Below are 18,050 nucleotides of genomic sequence, written 5' to 3'. Positions count from 1 at the left end.
TCAAGAAAGTAACTTACTTGAGACTGCCTCAGGAAAGCAATCGAAACTGCAGATTTTATTTTCAACCGATGGAAGTGAATATATTTAACTTCTAGAGGAATCTTGAAAGTCAGTTGCTGTTGCTATTGCTGTGTCTGTTCCTGGAAGTTCAGTAATAGATTTCCTGTATCTTGGGGGCTTGCAACCATGTCAAATCAACTTTTATCCTCTATTTCTAGGTTTTCTGATTTCTAAGTCTAAAAGGCTTAGAGTTCTTGCTGAAGGAAGATAGAACAACATATGACAGAAAACATCATAATAGCTTTAAAAACCTGCTATTTGTGTTGATATGTGTTCAATTAATCTTTGATTATTTGCCTTTCTCTTTTCCTTTTAAAATCCAAAATGGAAACACAACTAAATGTGTTGCATAAGACAAGGGATGAAGACTTTGGAGGTGGGGAATTTGGTAGTTTTAGGAAGGGTTAAATTATAATATTTTGTTACTGCTTTTTTAAGCTAGAATGATCCTTGCCATTCCATGTTACACATTTCTGGAGCTGCAGTTGTAGTATAGGTCGTTGGACTAAAAAATGCTGTACAGACAGAAAGCTAAAAAGACTGAGAGTTGGGATGGTTTTCATAATTGATTATTCTGTTGCTTTCCTTTTTTAATGGAAATTTTTTAAATGAAGTCATAACTGATGATAGAGGCATTTTTAAATGTTAGTTTTGTTTGGGTTTTGGTTTTTTGTTTGTTTTCAAATTAGTAAAGACAACCTTGGTCTGTGGGTACTAGGTTACATCAGCAAAAAAAGAAAAAAGTTGAGAGGAATCTTGTGCATATTCATTAATTGTCATGAGAATAGAGGCATTTCTTTATATGAGAATTTTGGGAAGCCCTCTCTTTAATACTTTCTCCTTTTTTTTCACTAGTGCTCTGTACTAGGGTATAGAAAGTGATAAAACTAGTATTAGTTTCATTTAATATTTTATATGTTTCTTCAAATACAGCTGTTTTGGTTGCTTATTAGAATTGCAACATCTGCAAGGTGTCAGGTATTAACTGCTGATGGGGGACTTTTGCACTGCACCAGATGCTGACATGGAAACTGAAACGTGTTTGCCAGAATATTTTTTAAATCTTTATTAAATAGATTTTAATTAAGAGTTTTCTTCCTCCCAATCTCAAATCATATTTCCTCATTTGATCTACAGTTAAAATTAAGTTTAACAGTTTGTGATATCCTGCTCATTACTGTGATAGCAGCCTGCCAAACACACTTGATGAATATGACAAGTTGGAGAGAATAAGAAGCTGCTTTGTGAGCAAGGAAATGTTCTTGTTCAGCCCCATCTAATTAATTAATAATATCCCACTTATGCTCAAAACTGTCGTTGCTGTGATAATTTGGAGGCAGTGCCTCCCTGCTGCTGTTGCTTCTTACTCTGCAGTAGGTGTGGTTGGCACGAAGCCTCAGCCATGTGTCCCTGCTCAGTGCAGTGTCTGAGGGGGAGCGCAGCCCTCCAGCTGCTGTGTCTGGACACTGCCAAGAGACAGTGGGAGCCAACTTAAGAGGAAGTAAAATAACAGTATTTTGAAAGGTCTGTTTTTATCAGGCTGCCAGTTTTGCTTTTAAAAAGACTAGATTTTGTCTGATGGGTTATAGCATGTCCTTGTTGGCTTGTTGGGGACTGTCAAACTGTGTGTGGGGTTCTACACTTGCCTGAGGCAAGTACAAGTCCATCCTGCTCCCCGTACCTTTGCTGGGCTTTTTTTTTCTTCGTTCTAACCTGCCAAATAGTGCTGCTCATGTACTGCACAATCAGGAGGATGAAGATCTCCTTTAAAAACCCTCTTTAGCTGTTCAGGTTGATTGAGCTGTTCCCACAGCAGCGTGATCTTTCTGTGCTATGTTGCCTCCCAGGAGTGTTTCAGCCATTTGTGTGCCTGCCTTTTTTCTTAAAATATCCTTTCATCTTGAAGAACAAGTATGGCTCAAGCAGTGGTGGGAGACACATGCTAGGAAAAGAAGAAGAGACACAATCTGCTTGAGGAACCACAAATTGCATGGCTGCCAAAGAGCAGGGTGTAGTTCAGCCTGTGCTTTGCACAGAAAACAGAAAACTTTTTAATATAAGTGTCCTGCTGTCCTGTCTAAAATATGAATAATCATATTTTCAGTGGCTTTGGTGATATTGGGGGAAATCACACTGACAGAAATATCAAAATTCCTAGGTACCATAATAAATATGATGTTAATTCAGAAATTATGAACAAATCGAGACCCAATGGAGTTATTTTCTTAACAAATCTTAAGCCGCAATGGGCTGATTCTATACAACCATATATGAAACTATAAGCTTGTCTTTCAGAGAAGTTAGTGCTCTCTTGTGGGCTCTATTCAGATTTTTTTGCATTGCTCATTGTGCTAGTTTGAATTGTGATAAGCAGTCTGATCCTTGGAAAAAGAAACAGTAAAAAAAAATCCCAATGAAACAAAAAGCTAACTCAAAGGTCATTATTAGTCTATATAAATTGAAGTTTTTGGATGTTGTCAGTCCAGTCAGCAAAGCTTATAAAGCAGATTTTAACATAAACAGCTGAAATAATACTACTGCAGACTCAGCTGAAAATGCTGATATGTCTTTAATGTATCAGTGAATGGCCATGAGCAGATAGTCAGTGATAAATGTTCAATTTGCTGCCCAGAGCATCTCCACATCTACTTTATACTTTGCTGCATTCCATAGAACATGGTGTCAGTAGCTCAGATAACTTTTTGTTTTGGCTGTATCTGGCCTTCTTGTCAGACACAATGCTCTGAAGGTCTGTGTGTTCTGGGCCTTAGAACACAATGCACTTAGACTGCTTTAAGGGACTGTGACATAGATTGGCTTTGTTCAGTGCATTCAGAAAGTTGTAGAAACACAGTATTCCAGTACAGCCTATAACTGCAGTCAGTTCCTGATCAAGTATATTTCTTATGGAAATACACTTTCCTCTCAGACATTAAAGCATTATTGAATGCTTTAGCTAGTACATAAATAAATTCAGTGTCCGTGTTCAATTTTGACCAACAAAAATGTATTTTTAAAGAAGAGATTTAGGTGATAATGTAGTTAATTGTCCTTTTGATTGTAGGTGAGGCTCTTGGGTATCATAAATTGGTATTTAAACTGAAGCATCTCATTGCAGCTTTAATTGTTGAATGTGCATTACTTGTGACCGCCAGTGATTCAGTTGGGTGTTGAAGAGGCTGCATCCATGAGATTGCAGTGTGCTCATCTCTGAAGAGGAGACTGAGGTGGTCCTCATAGCAGTCTACAACTTCCTTGTAAGAGGAAGAGGAGGGAGGAGAGGCAGACACTGATCTCATCTCTGTGGTGACCAGTGACAGGATCTGAGGAAATAGCCTGGAATTGTGTCATGGGTGCTTTTCTTCGGGTCTTATAATAAAAGTTCTTCACCCACGGGGTGGTTCAGCACTGGAACTGGCTCTCCAGGGAAGTGGCCACAGCACCAAGCCTGACAGAGCACAAGAAGTGTTTGGACAATAGTCTTGGACACATGGTGTGACTTTTGGGAATGGTCCTGTGCTGGGCCAGGAATTGGACTAGATGATCCTGAGGAGTCCCTTCCAGTTGAGCTTATGTAATACTGTGGTTATTGTGTGCTGAGCTCAGTGCTAGGCAGCTGTTGCCCTAGCAAGTTTTGTGCTGAGGCCTGCTCATATAATGGAACTGCAGTAGAAGCACTTCACTGTTTTTTGTACCTCTCCTTCTGCCCAGGTACACCTCTTGCAAATTGTCCTTACTTCCAAAAATTTTCAGTCTTACTTTCTGACCTTTGGGGGACAGAAACCAGGCAGTTGAACGTGAGCATTCTAACCATTTGAAAGATTTGTTACAGTTACCATAGCTGCTATAAACCATGCTCATTGATTAGTCCTGTGCTAAGTGCTGTACAAACAGGGGGAATAATAATGTCTTGTTTCAAAGTAATTTTAGTACTAGAGAACAAATAAGAATGAAAGCTGAGAGCCACAGATGGGGTAGCAATGATGTGGGGGGTGGATTTGGGGTTTTATTGGGATTTCTCTGTTGCTGTATACAGCCACAGTATGTTTAAAGCAGGGTGATAGGTAGTTTTATAAATTGTTTCTGTAAATATGAGGGAGATTAAAACAAAAGTACTGGCTATAGAGGCTGGATTTAAACCTAATCATCATAATTTCTTTTATAAATGAGAGATGAGAAGCAGAGTTGGAATTGGCCATGACCTCCATGAATGTGCAGGAAAAGCAGTTTTGTTAGTAGGGAAAGAAGGAAGTATTTAGTTCATGAATACAATTTTTGTGTAGTGTTCTGAGTGGGTGTGAGAGCGGATAAATTCCAGGCATCAGAACTAGACAGCAGGTATTCTACAATTTTGAGTGATGCAGCTGGAGCTAAAACTTAATCAGAGTAGCCAACAGAAAAGTCTGTATATTAAATAACTAGAAAAAGCTATGAGATCTAGAAGTACCAATTGACACAGATTCCAGTCAGCAGATAAAAAGGCTTTCTATCCACTGCATTTCCCCTTTTAGTGTTAAAAACTGCAGTAAATCCAAAAATAGTGTATTAAAGCTGCTTTCTCATGAGTCTCTGTATAGAATCGGTAGTAAAGGCAGGAGTTCAAGCTATTGTACTTATGTTATTTGGTTATTGAATCAGTATCCACCTTAACTCACGCTCTTTTTTTTCTTTCAGATTTTGTATTTTGTACATACATTGTTTTGTATATACTGTATATGATGACTTCGGTGGGCAGTGAACGTACCCGGGGCACTCGGGACAAAATACAAATTTCAGCCACACAGCCGACACAACCACAGAAACAAGTAGTGCAGGTATGTGCTACAGTATCAATTTCTTTGACTTGAAAGTGAGAATGTAATGATACAAGTTTCTTCCCTGAGTCAGTAAAAGCTGAAAAAAGATGGGGTGAAAATACATGGTTTATTTTGGAAGATTATGCTTGATTACTTGCATTAATTGCTCAGTAATGCAGGACAGCGTTAAGTTATTCCTGTGTTGTCTTTAAATGAGTTTTGTGTTCTTCAGCAATGTCTCCTATCAGTGAGGATTTTGATGCCTGTGTCAGGATTTCTGTCCTGTGACCTCACAGTCCTCAGATCTCAGGTCTTCTATCTGTCAGCCTCCTGATGCTGGAAGATTTCTGGTCAAGCGAGAAATTTGAATGGGCAGGAGAAGCTTCGTTAGATGCGTGTTGTGATCTACAGCATGATTCAGTGTCTCTTCAAGTCACAAAATCCTAAACTTCTTGTGCAATGACCCCACCAATGACCATCCCCTAGCAGACTAAAATTTTCAGTATCTGTTAGATGGATATTAAGTTTCACCCTACTGCTACTGATTCTTGGCAGCAGTAGTTGCGTGCTTGTCTGGGTTACAAAGAGTGCAGAATGTTTCTCCTTCTGACAACTCAGTATTCTCTTGACAGATACATCTCAGAATTAGTCTGGTTTCAAAAACTGTCTCAGTTCTTTGCTGGCGTGTGTGTATCAGTCTGGAGGTGATACACACATGAGCTCTACAGAGAAATACTGCCTTCTATTTTTTTTGGGCTAGTCTTTAATATGGAGACCCTCTTGCTCTGTTTTCTACAGTATTAATCATGTGACCTCAAACCCTTGTCATCTCCTTGAGTTGCAGAACTTGGCATAGTGGTGATTCATGCTAATGTGTGGATTTAGAAAGTGACTCTAAACAAATGGGTTGAATTTGGTTTTATTTTAAAATAAGGCTGCAGGAGTATATTGAGCAGCCTGGCAAAAGTGGTGACTTCCCCTTTTCCAACATTTTGCAAGACAGCACTGGAGTGGTTTGCTTGATTGGGTTCCCTGGCACAAGATAGACATAGGCAAATAGGAGGAAGTCCAGTGAAAAGCTGCAAAGATGGTTGTTAGACTGAAACAGGAGAAATGAGGGGTGGCTCAGGGATCTGGATGTTTTCAGCCCACTAAGCCAAGTGTGTTCTGTTCAGGTGCCTCATGAAAGGGTATAGGAAAGGTAGAAACCAACTGTTCTCAGAGAGCAAGTGGCACAAGCTCGAACACTGGTAATTCCTGCTTGTAAAAGGAAAAAAAAAATTACCATGAGTATGGTCATGGTGTATCTCTGGAGGACCTTTCCAAACTATGGGATTCATTGATTTTAGACATTAAGACCTTTTTCTGCATTTTGTCCTTTTATCCTGCCTTTTGCATAATAGATACTGGTTCGATCACTTCAGTGGAAAAGGTGGTTATTTCATACATAGCAGTTATGTTTTAATGCTCCATATATTTTATTGTTGAGATACCAGATGGACCTTTCTGCTTAGTCAGTCTTTGCAGATCAGCAGAAATCTCTGGATTTACCTGTTTAATCACCAGTGATTCATTTTTCTGAATATAGAATAGTGTTTTCCCAAATGGATATTCCACTGTCATAATATCACATTGATCATCATTTCGATTATTTAACAAATTACATCATGTTTCTACTACGTTGCTTCTGGATAATAAATGTGCCATTTTATTGTAAGATGTATGTCTATTACTGTCACTTAATCATGGGTTTGGCACACTTCTGTTTTCTGGTAGTTTGAAGTTTTAGTTTAAATTTTCTTTCACTCTTCTACTGAAAAGGTACTTACATCTTGTAAGGATGAGTAAAGTTCAGGCTGTTTTGAAATACTACTACTTTCTTAGTCACAATTCAAACTTAATTATACTCTTGCTTAGGATGCTACAGCATCCATTCAAACAATGGTGCCTTCAAAATAAAGAACCTCTACATGCTGGAGGAAAGGCCAGAATTCTTTGTGACAGTGGTCTGATATTTTTGTAGTCATCTGGTGGTTTTTGTTGTTTTTTTTTTCCTTCCGAATCTTCAATTCCATCTGGGTGTAATCCACCGGCATAAATATGAGTGTATTGCACCTACAAGTTTCTAGGCTCTCTGCTTACACAGGAAAACTGAAGATGCTGTCACATATTCGTAATTCTTGAATTAGTATGTTTTTGTCTTCTAACGTGGGCTTGAAGAAAACATTTCTTTATGGAAAAAATAAATCTTAGTGGATTCCTGATTTTTGGTAAAATATGCCATCATATCTCTACAGAAGTTATATTGTCTGAATGTCTTTGCTCTGGATATATTCAAAGAAAATCTCTTCACTTGCTTAAAAGCCTCAGTGTGCCTATGGAGGCTGTAATCAGAGTGAGAAAATGGATCAACAAAACTTAAATTCCTAGACATTTTGGTTCTGCTGTCTGCTGAGTTCTCAGCAGTCACCAAGAACAACCTCCTTTGCACAGAGCACCACATTGACAGGGTTCTGTGGAAGGTGGAACTGGGGAGTTCAGAGCAGCCCCTTTTACCCAGTGGAGTGACATATGAGGCTGTCCGCATGACAGGCTGAAAAGGTGAAGTAACCCAGAGCGTACAACTGTTACAAATGCTAATTCTCTTGGAGCGTTGTTTTTGAGCACAGATGTCACTTCCCTCAAGGAACTGTGACAGCTGCAGTAACTTTTCAGCAAATAAGCACCTGGTGGTGTTCGTTGGAGTAATTTTAACACTCTTCTCAGCATTTGTGCTTGGTGGCCTCCTCTAGAACCTGGATTTGTGGTAAACTCTGAAAGCCAAACAGTCTGACTCTGATTAGATCTAACTTTGTGAGGCACAGAATTTCACGTGTGTATCCTGTGAAGTGGGATGGCAAAAGGTGAGATTCAGCCAGCTGCCATGGGTGAATCCTTTCCATCAAAAATTCCAGCAGATGAACTGATCCCACTTGAGAAAGAAGAACCTCTGCAGGCTCAGCAGCCGCATAGTGGGTCCTAGCTCTCTTCAGTATCAGCTTTCTCTATATGCAGCAGTAGCCTCTTGTCTTTGAGCAGAAGTCAAATGAGGTCCAGGATCTTGTAGTGCACACTGTTCTTTGGTATTTTCTTGGGAGTGCAGTTCATAGGCTGCAGGTGCTGCACTATGAAGTGATGTGTGTGATGTGATATCTGTGTTAGAGTCGTTTTTCTCTCAGGGACAGCTGTAGTGTGTTTTGGATTTTTTGTACTTGACTGCATCTCTTTCAGTCTCTCAGCTTTTGTGCAAGTTGCCAGTGTGCATTTTTGTGCAGAAATGTTGCAGAAGCACCAGGTACTTCATCAATAGCAAGTTGCTTTACCAGTTTTCTGAGAACAGTATTCACTTTAAAAAAAAACAGTGCAGCTGTTCATGGGCAAAGTTTTGAGACACGACCCAAGTCTTTTTAAGTGCTCAATAAAACTACAGAATCAGATTGTTGTTGGGAGAGCTGTGGAAGGGGATGGGAGCAGGGATTTTCAGAGATGTGGTTAATTTAGAGATACTATTGCCAGTTTGTTACAGTTAAACTCTTAATACTGGAGTAGTAGATCTTAAATAAAAGTGAAAGCATTAATGTAGCTAAAATGTAGTCTTGCCTGGTCCTTCTGTGTTTTTATATGGTAGTCTTGTCAGTACAGTGACCTTTAACTGTATTTCAGATAGATTAGAATGTGTTGAAATTGCTTCTATCCCAAATAACATTTAAAACTATAAATAGGAATGGACAAGATATTGATCCCTCCCCCACAGCATCTCTGTGCTTGTTGTGTTATGTTCTTTTTGAGAACCCATAGGAAAAAGCAGGGACACTGGGATATACTTCTAAAAAGTATAGTTACCTTCTGTGTACTTTTTTGGATATAATTTTTTTTTCAGGCAACAGCAGAACAGATTCGCCTTGCTCAAATGATCTACGATAAGAATGACGCAGATTTTGAAGATAAAGTGAAACAGGTACATTTCTTATTGGTAGAAATTTTTTTGTCCCACAATAAAATGTTCTAGAACTGGCTTCCATTTTGGAGGTTGAGCATCTGTTTCTGAGTTAGATGAAACTTTTTTCAGAAGGACATAAGTTTAACTAGGAAAACATACTCTTATTGCACTCTAAAGTCATTTTACAAGAAATGTTGTGGTAATTCAGCTCTGACGGTGTAGTTTTCAGTGTAGGAAACTATGTAGACAAAGCTTTGTAGACAAACCCTTAAGCCAAAACTCGTTTATGCTGTCTCTTCCTCAGTGTATCTCTCTAGTATGGTCTTGATGAATAATGATTGTCAGAATAAAGAATGCGTTCAGCTTGTCCCTAAGTACATGTGAGAAAAACGTGACCTGTGTAAGCTGAGTTTGCTAATATCTTGGAAGTTTTTCAGGAAAAGTAGAAGTCTAATGATAGCTTAAAGATAAATCAAGGCGTTATTTTAAAAAATAAATAATCTTACCTCACAGATCTGTGTATGCATTAAAATTATAGAATTACAGTGTATAAATGAAATCTCTCACTTCCTCTACCATGGTGAGTGTTGGGTGTTAGATAATCAAGTTTTCATTATCTGCTTACACCTGAGACCATTAATTCAAGCAGTCCTGACATTATGGGTGTCTGTTGTGGCTGTTGGTGATTTTGTCCTGGTGAATACATCACAGCTCATGAAGAACCTACGAATGCACCCAGGAGGGAAGAATTAGCTTGAATGCATAAATGCAGCAAAGGAGCAGATTTCTTGGTTTCTTTTCATCTCTAAAACTTCCTCTGAAGCATTGTTAAATGCTTTTTGTTGTTCTTCTTACAAACTAGTTCTGTTGCTCTGCCAAAAATGTTATCTTGTACTTTGTGAAGCCAAAGGACCCTCATCAGTAGTGCTTGTGGCTGTGCTGATGGGAAGGAGATGAATTAAGTTCTGCATAGAATTTGTTTTACCTTCTGCATATGTATTTCTAGCTCATGTAGGTTTTGTTCTTTAGATGAATTTGCTGAATGCTCTGTGACACACACTCTTCAGGATATACACCATGAGTTCAAGGAGCATAATTCAGAACTAGATCTCCTTAATCACCTTTGTGACTCTGGTGTGGCCTTATGCTGAAGTGGATCAAGGGAGCTAGTCTGTCTGAAAGATAATGTATTTCTTAGTCTGGATGGTTTTCCAGGTGGATCTGTTCTCTGCCATGTCTTGCTATATATCTTTTCTCACACTGGGATAAAGAGGGGCAATTTTAGTGGAGAAAGAGATAGGATAATACTGAAACTATTGTTGTCCTTTACACTTAACATACTGCTGATCTGGCAGCATTTGCTGCAAGCATACAGACCAGAAAAAGTGTGAAAGACTGCTTCCTTTTAATTTGTGCTTCTTCCTCTCTTGTCTGAATCCCAAGCAGATCTGTACAACGCAGATTACTTTATTCAGGATATTAGTTTACTCTGACATGGTAGCTATGCACTTTGTTGTAATTGGTGGTCATACTAGGTCTTACTTTCTTATGATGGTAATTTAGATATTTTAACATGTCTGACTTTTACTGCCAGCTTATGGAAGTGACGGGGAAAAACCAGGATGAATGCATAGTGGCACTACATGATTGTAATGGGGATGTGAACAGAGCAATCAACATACTGCTGGAAGGAAGTTCAGACACGGTAAGGTTTTACTTCCATGTTAAACTAAAGCCTTTTGTTTGCTGTGATTTTCGGCTTCTAGAAGGACATTGGGAAAGTCATGTTTCAGAAATTTTCAATTTCCGTGTCTCCATTCAATTTCTTTTGGAGGAAATGGAAACTAGGGCAGCTTCTCTACTGCATGCATACCTTGGAGAAGGCTGAATCTGGAAAATGTTGTGGGTGTTCAGCTGGTCTATTGCAGAGTTCCTATGCTTTCATTTATATACAGCAGTTTTAACTCTGCAGCAGAACTCAGTGCTCCCTCAGACACAGGGTGTTTCTTGCTACAGGTTTTGTAGTTACTGTGTAGACCCTCCTGAGGCCTGAGACCATTACAAAGGTCAATCTTTGTAAACCTGAGGGCAGGCAGGTATTTTAAGTTATGCATGTTCTGTAGGTGTGGGTTGCCAGTATTGAAGTTGGAGGAGGTGTCCATATCTGCAAGTTGGATTGATAATGCTACTTACGGCAGGAAAGGATGCAACAAGTAGTTGCTTCTTTAACTGTGTTGCTCATTTGCATGACTTAATTGAAAAATAGGAGGAGACTAAACTATGTGTATACAACAACAAATAATGTCACTTAAAAAGTTGCACAGTGAAATTTTTTATCCCAAGAGATACTAAGAAAATATGTTTTATTTCAGTTGAAGTTTTTGCTGGAGAGATTTCTTACAGTTTGTTTTTAAATTAGATTCTGTCTCATTCAAGTTGGAAAAGTAACCTGGACTTCCTTTCTTGATGCTGAACACTCAGTATTTCCTGTGATTTGTCAGGATGTGTACTCTGGTTTATTGTTAATGAGGAAACTCACCCCTCACACACCCTTAATCTGGGACACACACTGTTTTGACTGAGGGGACTTTCTTTTCTATCCCCTTTTCATTTTTTATCAGAGTTGAGGTCTTCTAAACACAGAAGTATATGATATTGACAGACTGGGAATAGAGGAGAGCATTTCACTTAAATCTGTCTGGGTTATATGCTGTGTTCTCTCAGACTTATAATGTTTGCCATTTTTTAGTTGAAAGTAGTTTTCTGGTTGATAGAGAAATCCTTTTTTACTTTAGCAATTTGTTGTAACTGATCATGACATAGAAAAAGCTTTCTGAACTCATTCATCAGCTACAAGTGATACTGATATGTTCTGCACTTTTGACAAGTCCTTCTCAACCCACTGTTCTCTATAGACAAAATGCAACTTAGAAACAAATATAGAGAACTTGAAGGAGTCAAGGAGGAAGGAGTATTAATTGATGGGTATGAAAAATTTTATTTTTGAAAGTTTATGGGCCTCCAGTTGGAAGGATTTGTTTTAAGGCCATTATACTTGAGAACAGTTTAACCATGGATTTGACATAAAGTTGTAAGCTGAAGTACTACAAATTCTGAATGAAGATTTCCAAATCTCTCTTTCTAGTCTTACTCTGCTTTGATGCACTTGAAGTTTTTTTAAACTTAATTTGAAAGATGTGTCCATTCAACTGAAGGAATTTGAAGAGTAAGGAGTGATAGTTAAAATGTCTGTTTATAGTTTATTTGATACTCAGCCAATTTTGTATTATTCTTTTTTGGTTTGCTTTTGGGGTTTAAAGCTGTGATCTACAAGCTGTAAGTGTATGACTGTAAAGACTTTCCTTTTGCAGCAGTTGGAGCAGTCTGGCTTGGGCTAGTTAGAGGCTTGTGTATGAGTAGAGAAGGACATGGTTTCTTTGCCTAAGCTTGTATTCATTTAACTTCTTAAACCCATTTTATGCTCAGCTGTGTTTTACTTACTAAACCTTTGAAGATAGAACAAAACAGACCTTTCAGGTTTTTATTCTTTCCATGTAAGAATAGGACAACAAGAGTTATCTGTTACAGATTTTCTCAAAGGTCAGACCCACTGCTATCATTTGGGTTGCCTCAGGCACTGTCAGCTGAAATTTTAATCAGTTACCTCCCTCAGAAAGAGAGACAGCTCAACTGTTTGTGATGGATCCCCATGCTCAAAGGTAGCACCATCCTCTATCTTAAACGACATCCCTGACTTTCTCAAGGCTTTCCTCAAAATTGTATTGTGGGAAAGCATGGATCTGATGCTGTCATGATCATCTTATTACTGATTCTTCCTAAGTTATTTTAAATCTCACTCAGGAGAGGCTGCTTCCTCTTCAGCTTTGCAGCCTTATCCAGTTTTGGGTGTTTCCTGAAATGGTCAAAGATATTTTGGCACCAAGCCCATCAGTGAATTAGTGCATTCTGAATTCTACAGACTTGGGTGTTCAGTTGTCAGCGCAGGTCTCTTTCCTCCTGTGAGGTGTGTGAAGCACTAGGAATGTTTCAGTGCAGTTACACCAGCTGTGGTAGCTGATGCCATGTGGTGCTTACTCGGGGAAGCAGCTTTCTGCCTCACGGATAAGGTGGTGGTCTTCAAATGTGTTTAGTTTTGTACCTCTGATCAGCTCTGGCTGGGCTTCACCAAAGTTGATTTAGTTTTCTATACTGGAGGTGGAACTGCAAAGTGATTTCACCTTTCTTTCTCACCAGTGCTATGCCAAAAAATGAGAGAGTAACCATTCTCTTTGTTCTTATTCTCTCAAAGGAGACTTTGTAACACTGTGTTTGTAAACAGCTTTGCTACCCGCTTTCTTCCTTGCACTGGCTTCCTAGGCAGCTTGAACTAGCTGGCCATGGTCTGACTCCTCAGGGCTGCTGAGTTGCTGTTGGTGGAATTGAGAGATAAGACAGGACTTAAGATTACTGGTAGACAACCTTTTTTGTTTGATGTAGGTGCCTGTCAGACGTCATACTTCAGTGCTTCACAACAAGTTGTATGTGCAAATATTCTGATATTAAATATCTTATTTGAACTAGAAGCTCCTGGAAATGGGGCCATACATGTAAACCTCCCTGCCATCTTAGTGATTTGCAAATAATACCTTTTCTTCTTACGCTTTGCAGCTATGGCTTAATAGACTAACCATGGAATTGCATAATATATGAGTTGCTGAGCTATTCTTGGCAAGTGTTTTAGTAATTTTATTTTCAACTCCTAGAGATACTCCTGTGGAGCTTATAACACCTTGAATTTATTTTGAAACTGAGTTTAAAATTAAAACAGAAGCCTGATATTTGGACCTTGATCCCGTGTCTTGTTTAGACATAGCTTTTCCTGTGTTTTGCTGTGTTTGATGGTCTATAGCTGTTAAGAGTGGATGGTCTGGCTTATCATCAGTTCTCCCAAGCTGTTGTTTTGCCATTCTGTCTTCTGGGGCTTAAATTCTATTATGACTGGATGAAAAGTTTTTCTTTTCTGTTTGGGTTTTTTTTCCCCCTCTTAGGCCAGATACTTAGTCTCATCAATCTTTTTTTCAATGATACTTACAAGGGTTTTTTGGCTTTTTTCTTTTTCATTTCCCTGGGAGAAAAAGATAGCTTTGTTCATGTTCCCATGCTAGATTTATGGATGTATTTGAGAGGAAAACTGTTGTGTGCTTTGCAGATGTTCTGTGTTACAATAGTTCCAGTCTTCCTTGAACTAGTAAAAGGCTATTATAGCCAGAAATATTTGGGGTTCTCATATTCCCTAAGACAATCAAACTTAAAAAATGTTTTTTTCTTTGCAAAAATACAGCCTGTCTTTCCATTTATATCAGTGTAGTTTGCATTTGTGACATTATGCAAAAACCTGGGTTTTTTCCATGAACTGGAGGGGTGTGGGGTAGAAAGTGTGCATTGAGAGGTGTCTCCTCCTTTTTGACTTTTGTGTCTAATTCTATTCTACCCAAATAGACTTCTTGGGAGACTGTAGGGGGAAAGAAGAAAAGCCTTGGAAAGGAAGGTTCAGAAAACAAAGAGAACAGAGAGAAACGAGGGGACAGAGAAGTGAGTCGCGGAAGGGGAAGTTCCAACAGACGGGGAAGAGGAGGCAGCCGTGGACGAGAGTGTACGTATAGGGCTTAATTTTTAAAGATTGAGACGCTTTTCTTGCAGCTGGAACTGACTGAGCTAAGAGCGAGTGCTTAATGGAGCAAAGTCCGTCCGACTATAGCTCAGCGTTGAAGGGATCATAACTTGTTTGTGCCACAGGTATGCTTGGTCTGTCTATGTGACTTGGTTTTGGGATGGTCTGTACTTGTTCAGAGACACTCAGTGTAACATAAGTCTCTGTTCTTTTTTGATGAATTGATCTTGTACAATTTGCAGTTCTTCAAGTAAGTTTTAGAATTGACTCTTTGTAAGTCTGCATGAGAACAAGTATGTCACTGCACAGCTGATACACTTTTTTGTTTCTTTTAATGAAAAAATTATCCAGCTTTGACTCCATCTCCTTTTATGAGTGGGAGAACCTGAAGATGTTCTCATCTTCTCATAAGGGGAATGAAAACACTGGGATGATTATTAATCTCTAAATATATTTCTCACATAAATCAACCAAAGGTGAGTTTCTGCAACAGAGAAAATACATTGTTAGTTGAAACATTGAAAGCTTTGCTACATTTGCAATAATACATTGTACAAAAGCAAACTGATGTTTCCAAGTTAGAGGGAGTCACAATAGATCATGATCGGATGGATACATGTTGCTTTTTTTATCTAAGTTTTGTCAGCATTCTCTAAGCTGTGCGCATTGTCTGTATTGGCTGTTTGCCACACTGATAGATGAGAAAAGAAATCAGAATGGATACAATATGTTTAGCTTTGCACTTATAAGCAGGAAAAACATTTACAATATTAACCAACTCATGTTATTCATAATTGGAAGATATTCAACTATTGTGCCAGTATAGATGTTGTGAATTTTTGTAGGATAAAGTCAAGATGAAAAAATGTTAGTAAAACATGGAGCTGGACTTAGAAAAGTATAAATTAGATCAATCAAAACGAAAGCAAAGGGCAATTTTTTTTACCAGAGACAGATGCTGCCTTTCTCTTTTTGTAAACTGGAATTAAAGAAATTTCAGATGGTTATCAAATCTTGTTATTTTCTTCTCAACTTTATGTCCAAGCATTTTTGGTTTTATTGTTGCCATTAGGAGAAATGCAGTACAAAGTCTCAGCAGTGTTTCAAGAGGCCAGTTTTATTGGGTTTTTTTTTTCTCCTTCAAGTAGCCAGCTGTATTTCAAAGCACCTTGTCGGGAGTTTACCACAAACCACTTAGGCTGCAGACCTTTTTTAGTGCCTTTCCTTCCCCCAGTCATCATCCCTCTGCTTTAAATACAGAGGAGAGATCGGTTTCCATGCTTCAACAGGGATGCAGTATGGGCAAAAAGGAGAAGAGTTGGTGTTACTGGTTATCCTTTATTTTTTCACTGTTGTCAACCAGTGCATTATCTAGGAAACACAGAATAAGGCAGCTGTATTTCCTATCTCATTAAATAGTGTAGGCTGCAAAACATGGGACTTGTTGAAGTTTGTCTCCTGATGGACTTTTCCTTCTTATATTTTGCTTCCTGATTGTCCAGTACAAAGGAAACAAGGAAACATAACTTGCTTCTAGCAAGGCCTCAAAGAAGAGGAGTAATTGAGATCTGTTGACCATCCCACTTGAAAATTTTGCCTTCTGTTTTGAAGGGTTCGGGTTAGCAAATGGCTGTATTGTCTCAAGTAGCAATCTCTAATGCTTCTCTTAAGCTGTCCTCTCTCCACACAGTTAGAGCTGAAGAGAATGGAGTGGACAACAATCAAGGAGACAGGCCTTCAGACCGTGGGAAACGTGGCCGTGGGAGAGGTGAGATGGTGGCATTGTTGTGGGACTGGCTCTGCTTTCATGTCCTGAAAAGGAACTCTCCCATTTGTTTCTTTAAATGCTTCTTAAGCATTTTTTGTTTATCCTTTGATTCCATATGCACTTCAGCCACCTTGTGCTTGGATACATCCCATTCCCTTACCCTTTATAATTTCTTGGTCTTGGAACAACTTAAAAAAAATTGACAGAGATCACTTCCATGGTAATTTCCTGTGTGGCAGGCAGCTGTGCACTGGCTATGGAGAGCTGTTTTCCCAGACTGACTCATGCCAGCCTCCTGTGAGTGGGACTGTGCTCACTCAGGGTTCCTCAAGATGTACTTCAGCAGCAGGAGAGCACAAGATTCCATCTGTATGGCTCTTGGGGAAGGATTTGGTGTACCTTTTTTTGTAGCATTTCTTTGCGGTGTCTCTGGTTGTCAGGCTTGCCTTCTGCTTTTGGTAGCCAATCAGAGAAAGAACAAGCCACCTTAGAGACATTTTGCTATGAAAAGGAATTCGACACGGAAGAGCTGATGAGAACTGTGGAGAAGGAATACTGTGGAGTTGTAGGTACAGCTCCAATCCTGTCATGTAGAAGAGGTGGGATAATGGATTGGATGTGGAATCAGGTGTTATGTATTTGAATTGGATTTTCACTGGTTGCAGTGGATAGAGGCTTGTTTTTCCTTAAAGTTGGAGGAATGAAAATAAATAATCCATGTATGGTGCAGATTATGGGTGGACGAGTGTATTAAATAAGTTAAATTGATGAAATGTATAGCAGAACTAATGTACTTAGTAAGTACTGTCTGACTCAAGAAAAATTCTGCCTTCAAAGGACTCCTTTCTCTTTGGAATGTCGGGTAACAAGGCATTCAGAGACAGGCGCATCCACCTTCATTCTCTCCAGATCTGCATCTTGAAGGTGTACAAAGATGCAAAGAAGTAACTTCCAAAGGTTTGTGTGTGAGAGTGCCTGTGAATTAGCAAAAACCCAATGGTGTGTGCAGAGAAGTAGCTCTGCAGGACAAGGTGTGGTATAGGTTACAGCTATGATTTTTGGTATGTTAACAGTTTACATTTTCATTAGATAGAATGTAAGTCTTGCAGTTACTTATTTTATAAAATAATCCTTTATTTTCATATTATAATTATAAAAGTAGGACTTTTTAAAAATGGTTCAGTAAAACTTAGATATTAATTTCAAATGCAGTGGTTTTTGCTTTAACCTTACAAACCATACACTGCTTTTGTTGTCAAAGCTGTAGTTTTCTAGATGAATATCGTATATCTCAAACTTCATAATCAGATCAAACTCACCTAACTGAAGAAATAGAAACTTTGAGTTTCTAATAGAAAAATAGAGTTTCTATTCACTGTCTTCGTGTACATAGTATTACTATATGTCTCTAGTTAATATTTTAGACTGTACTGTGAGCAAAGTATATTAATGAAGTGTCTGTGATAAACCTGTTGGCCAGTTACAGGATCATTATATTACAAGTGTGTATATTCCATGGTAGGAAATACCTGATTAATTTTACAGTGCAAACCCTTGAAATCCTCAGGAAGTTTTAGAAATCTGTGTAATTCGGTTCTTACATTACAGGGATATGCGGTCTTCTTTTTTTGGATATTAGTAGAAATAATAATAAAAAGCTTCCTGCCAATTTATTCTGTAGTCTTTCTTTTCTGTTACACAGAATAGTGAAATGAGAGATAACACACTTCAGCTGAAAGTAAACAGATTGCTGGTAGTCACCACAGAACCCATTTT

General features: G+C 38.6%; 1 protein-coding gene across 7 annotated transcripts in view; it reads left to right on the top strand.

Moving 5' to 3' along the window:
* UBAP2 (ubiquitin associated protein 2) overlaps positions 1–18,050 on the top strand; it is a 162,504-nt gene that overhangs the window by 16,831 nt on the left and 127,623 nt on the right. For 6 of the 7 annotated variants that reach the window (XM_066568714.1, XM_066568718.1, XM_066568716.1 and 3 more), the window contains exons 2-6: positions 4,735–4,874; positions 8,776–8,853; positions 10,430–10,540; positions 14,335–14,488; positions 16,197–16,274. In XM_066568714.1, coding sequence (XP_066424811.1) covers positions 4,776–4,874; positions 8,776–8,853; positions 10,430–10,540; positions 14,335–14,488; positions 16,197–16,274 — 520 coding nt within the window. In that variant the 5' untranslated portion in view covers positions 4,735–4,775. Of the gene's footprint in view, positions 1–4,734; positions 4,875–8,775; positions 8,854–10,429; positions 10,541–14,334; positions 14,489–14,528; positions 14,632–16,196; positions 16,275–18,050 lie in introns of those variants that run through there. The other variant, XM_066568719.1, reaches the window with a different exon arrangement.

The sequence above is a fragment of the Molothrus aeneus genome, chromosome Z, assembly GCF_037042795.1.
Source record: "Molothrus aeneus isolate 106 chromosome Z, BPBGC_Maene_1.0, whole genome shotgun sequence".
Lineage (NCBI taxonomy): Eukaryota > Metazoa > Chordata > Aves > Passeriformes > Icteridae > Molothrus > Molothrus aeneus.
The sequence above is the reverse complement of the archived record's forward strand: the minus strand, read 5'-3'. Positions and strand labels throughout refer to the sequence as shown.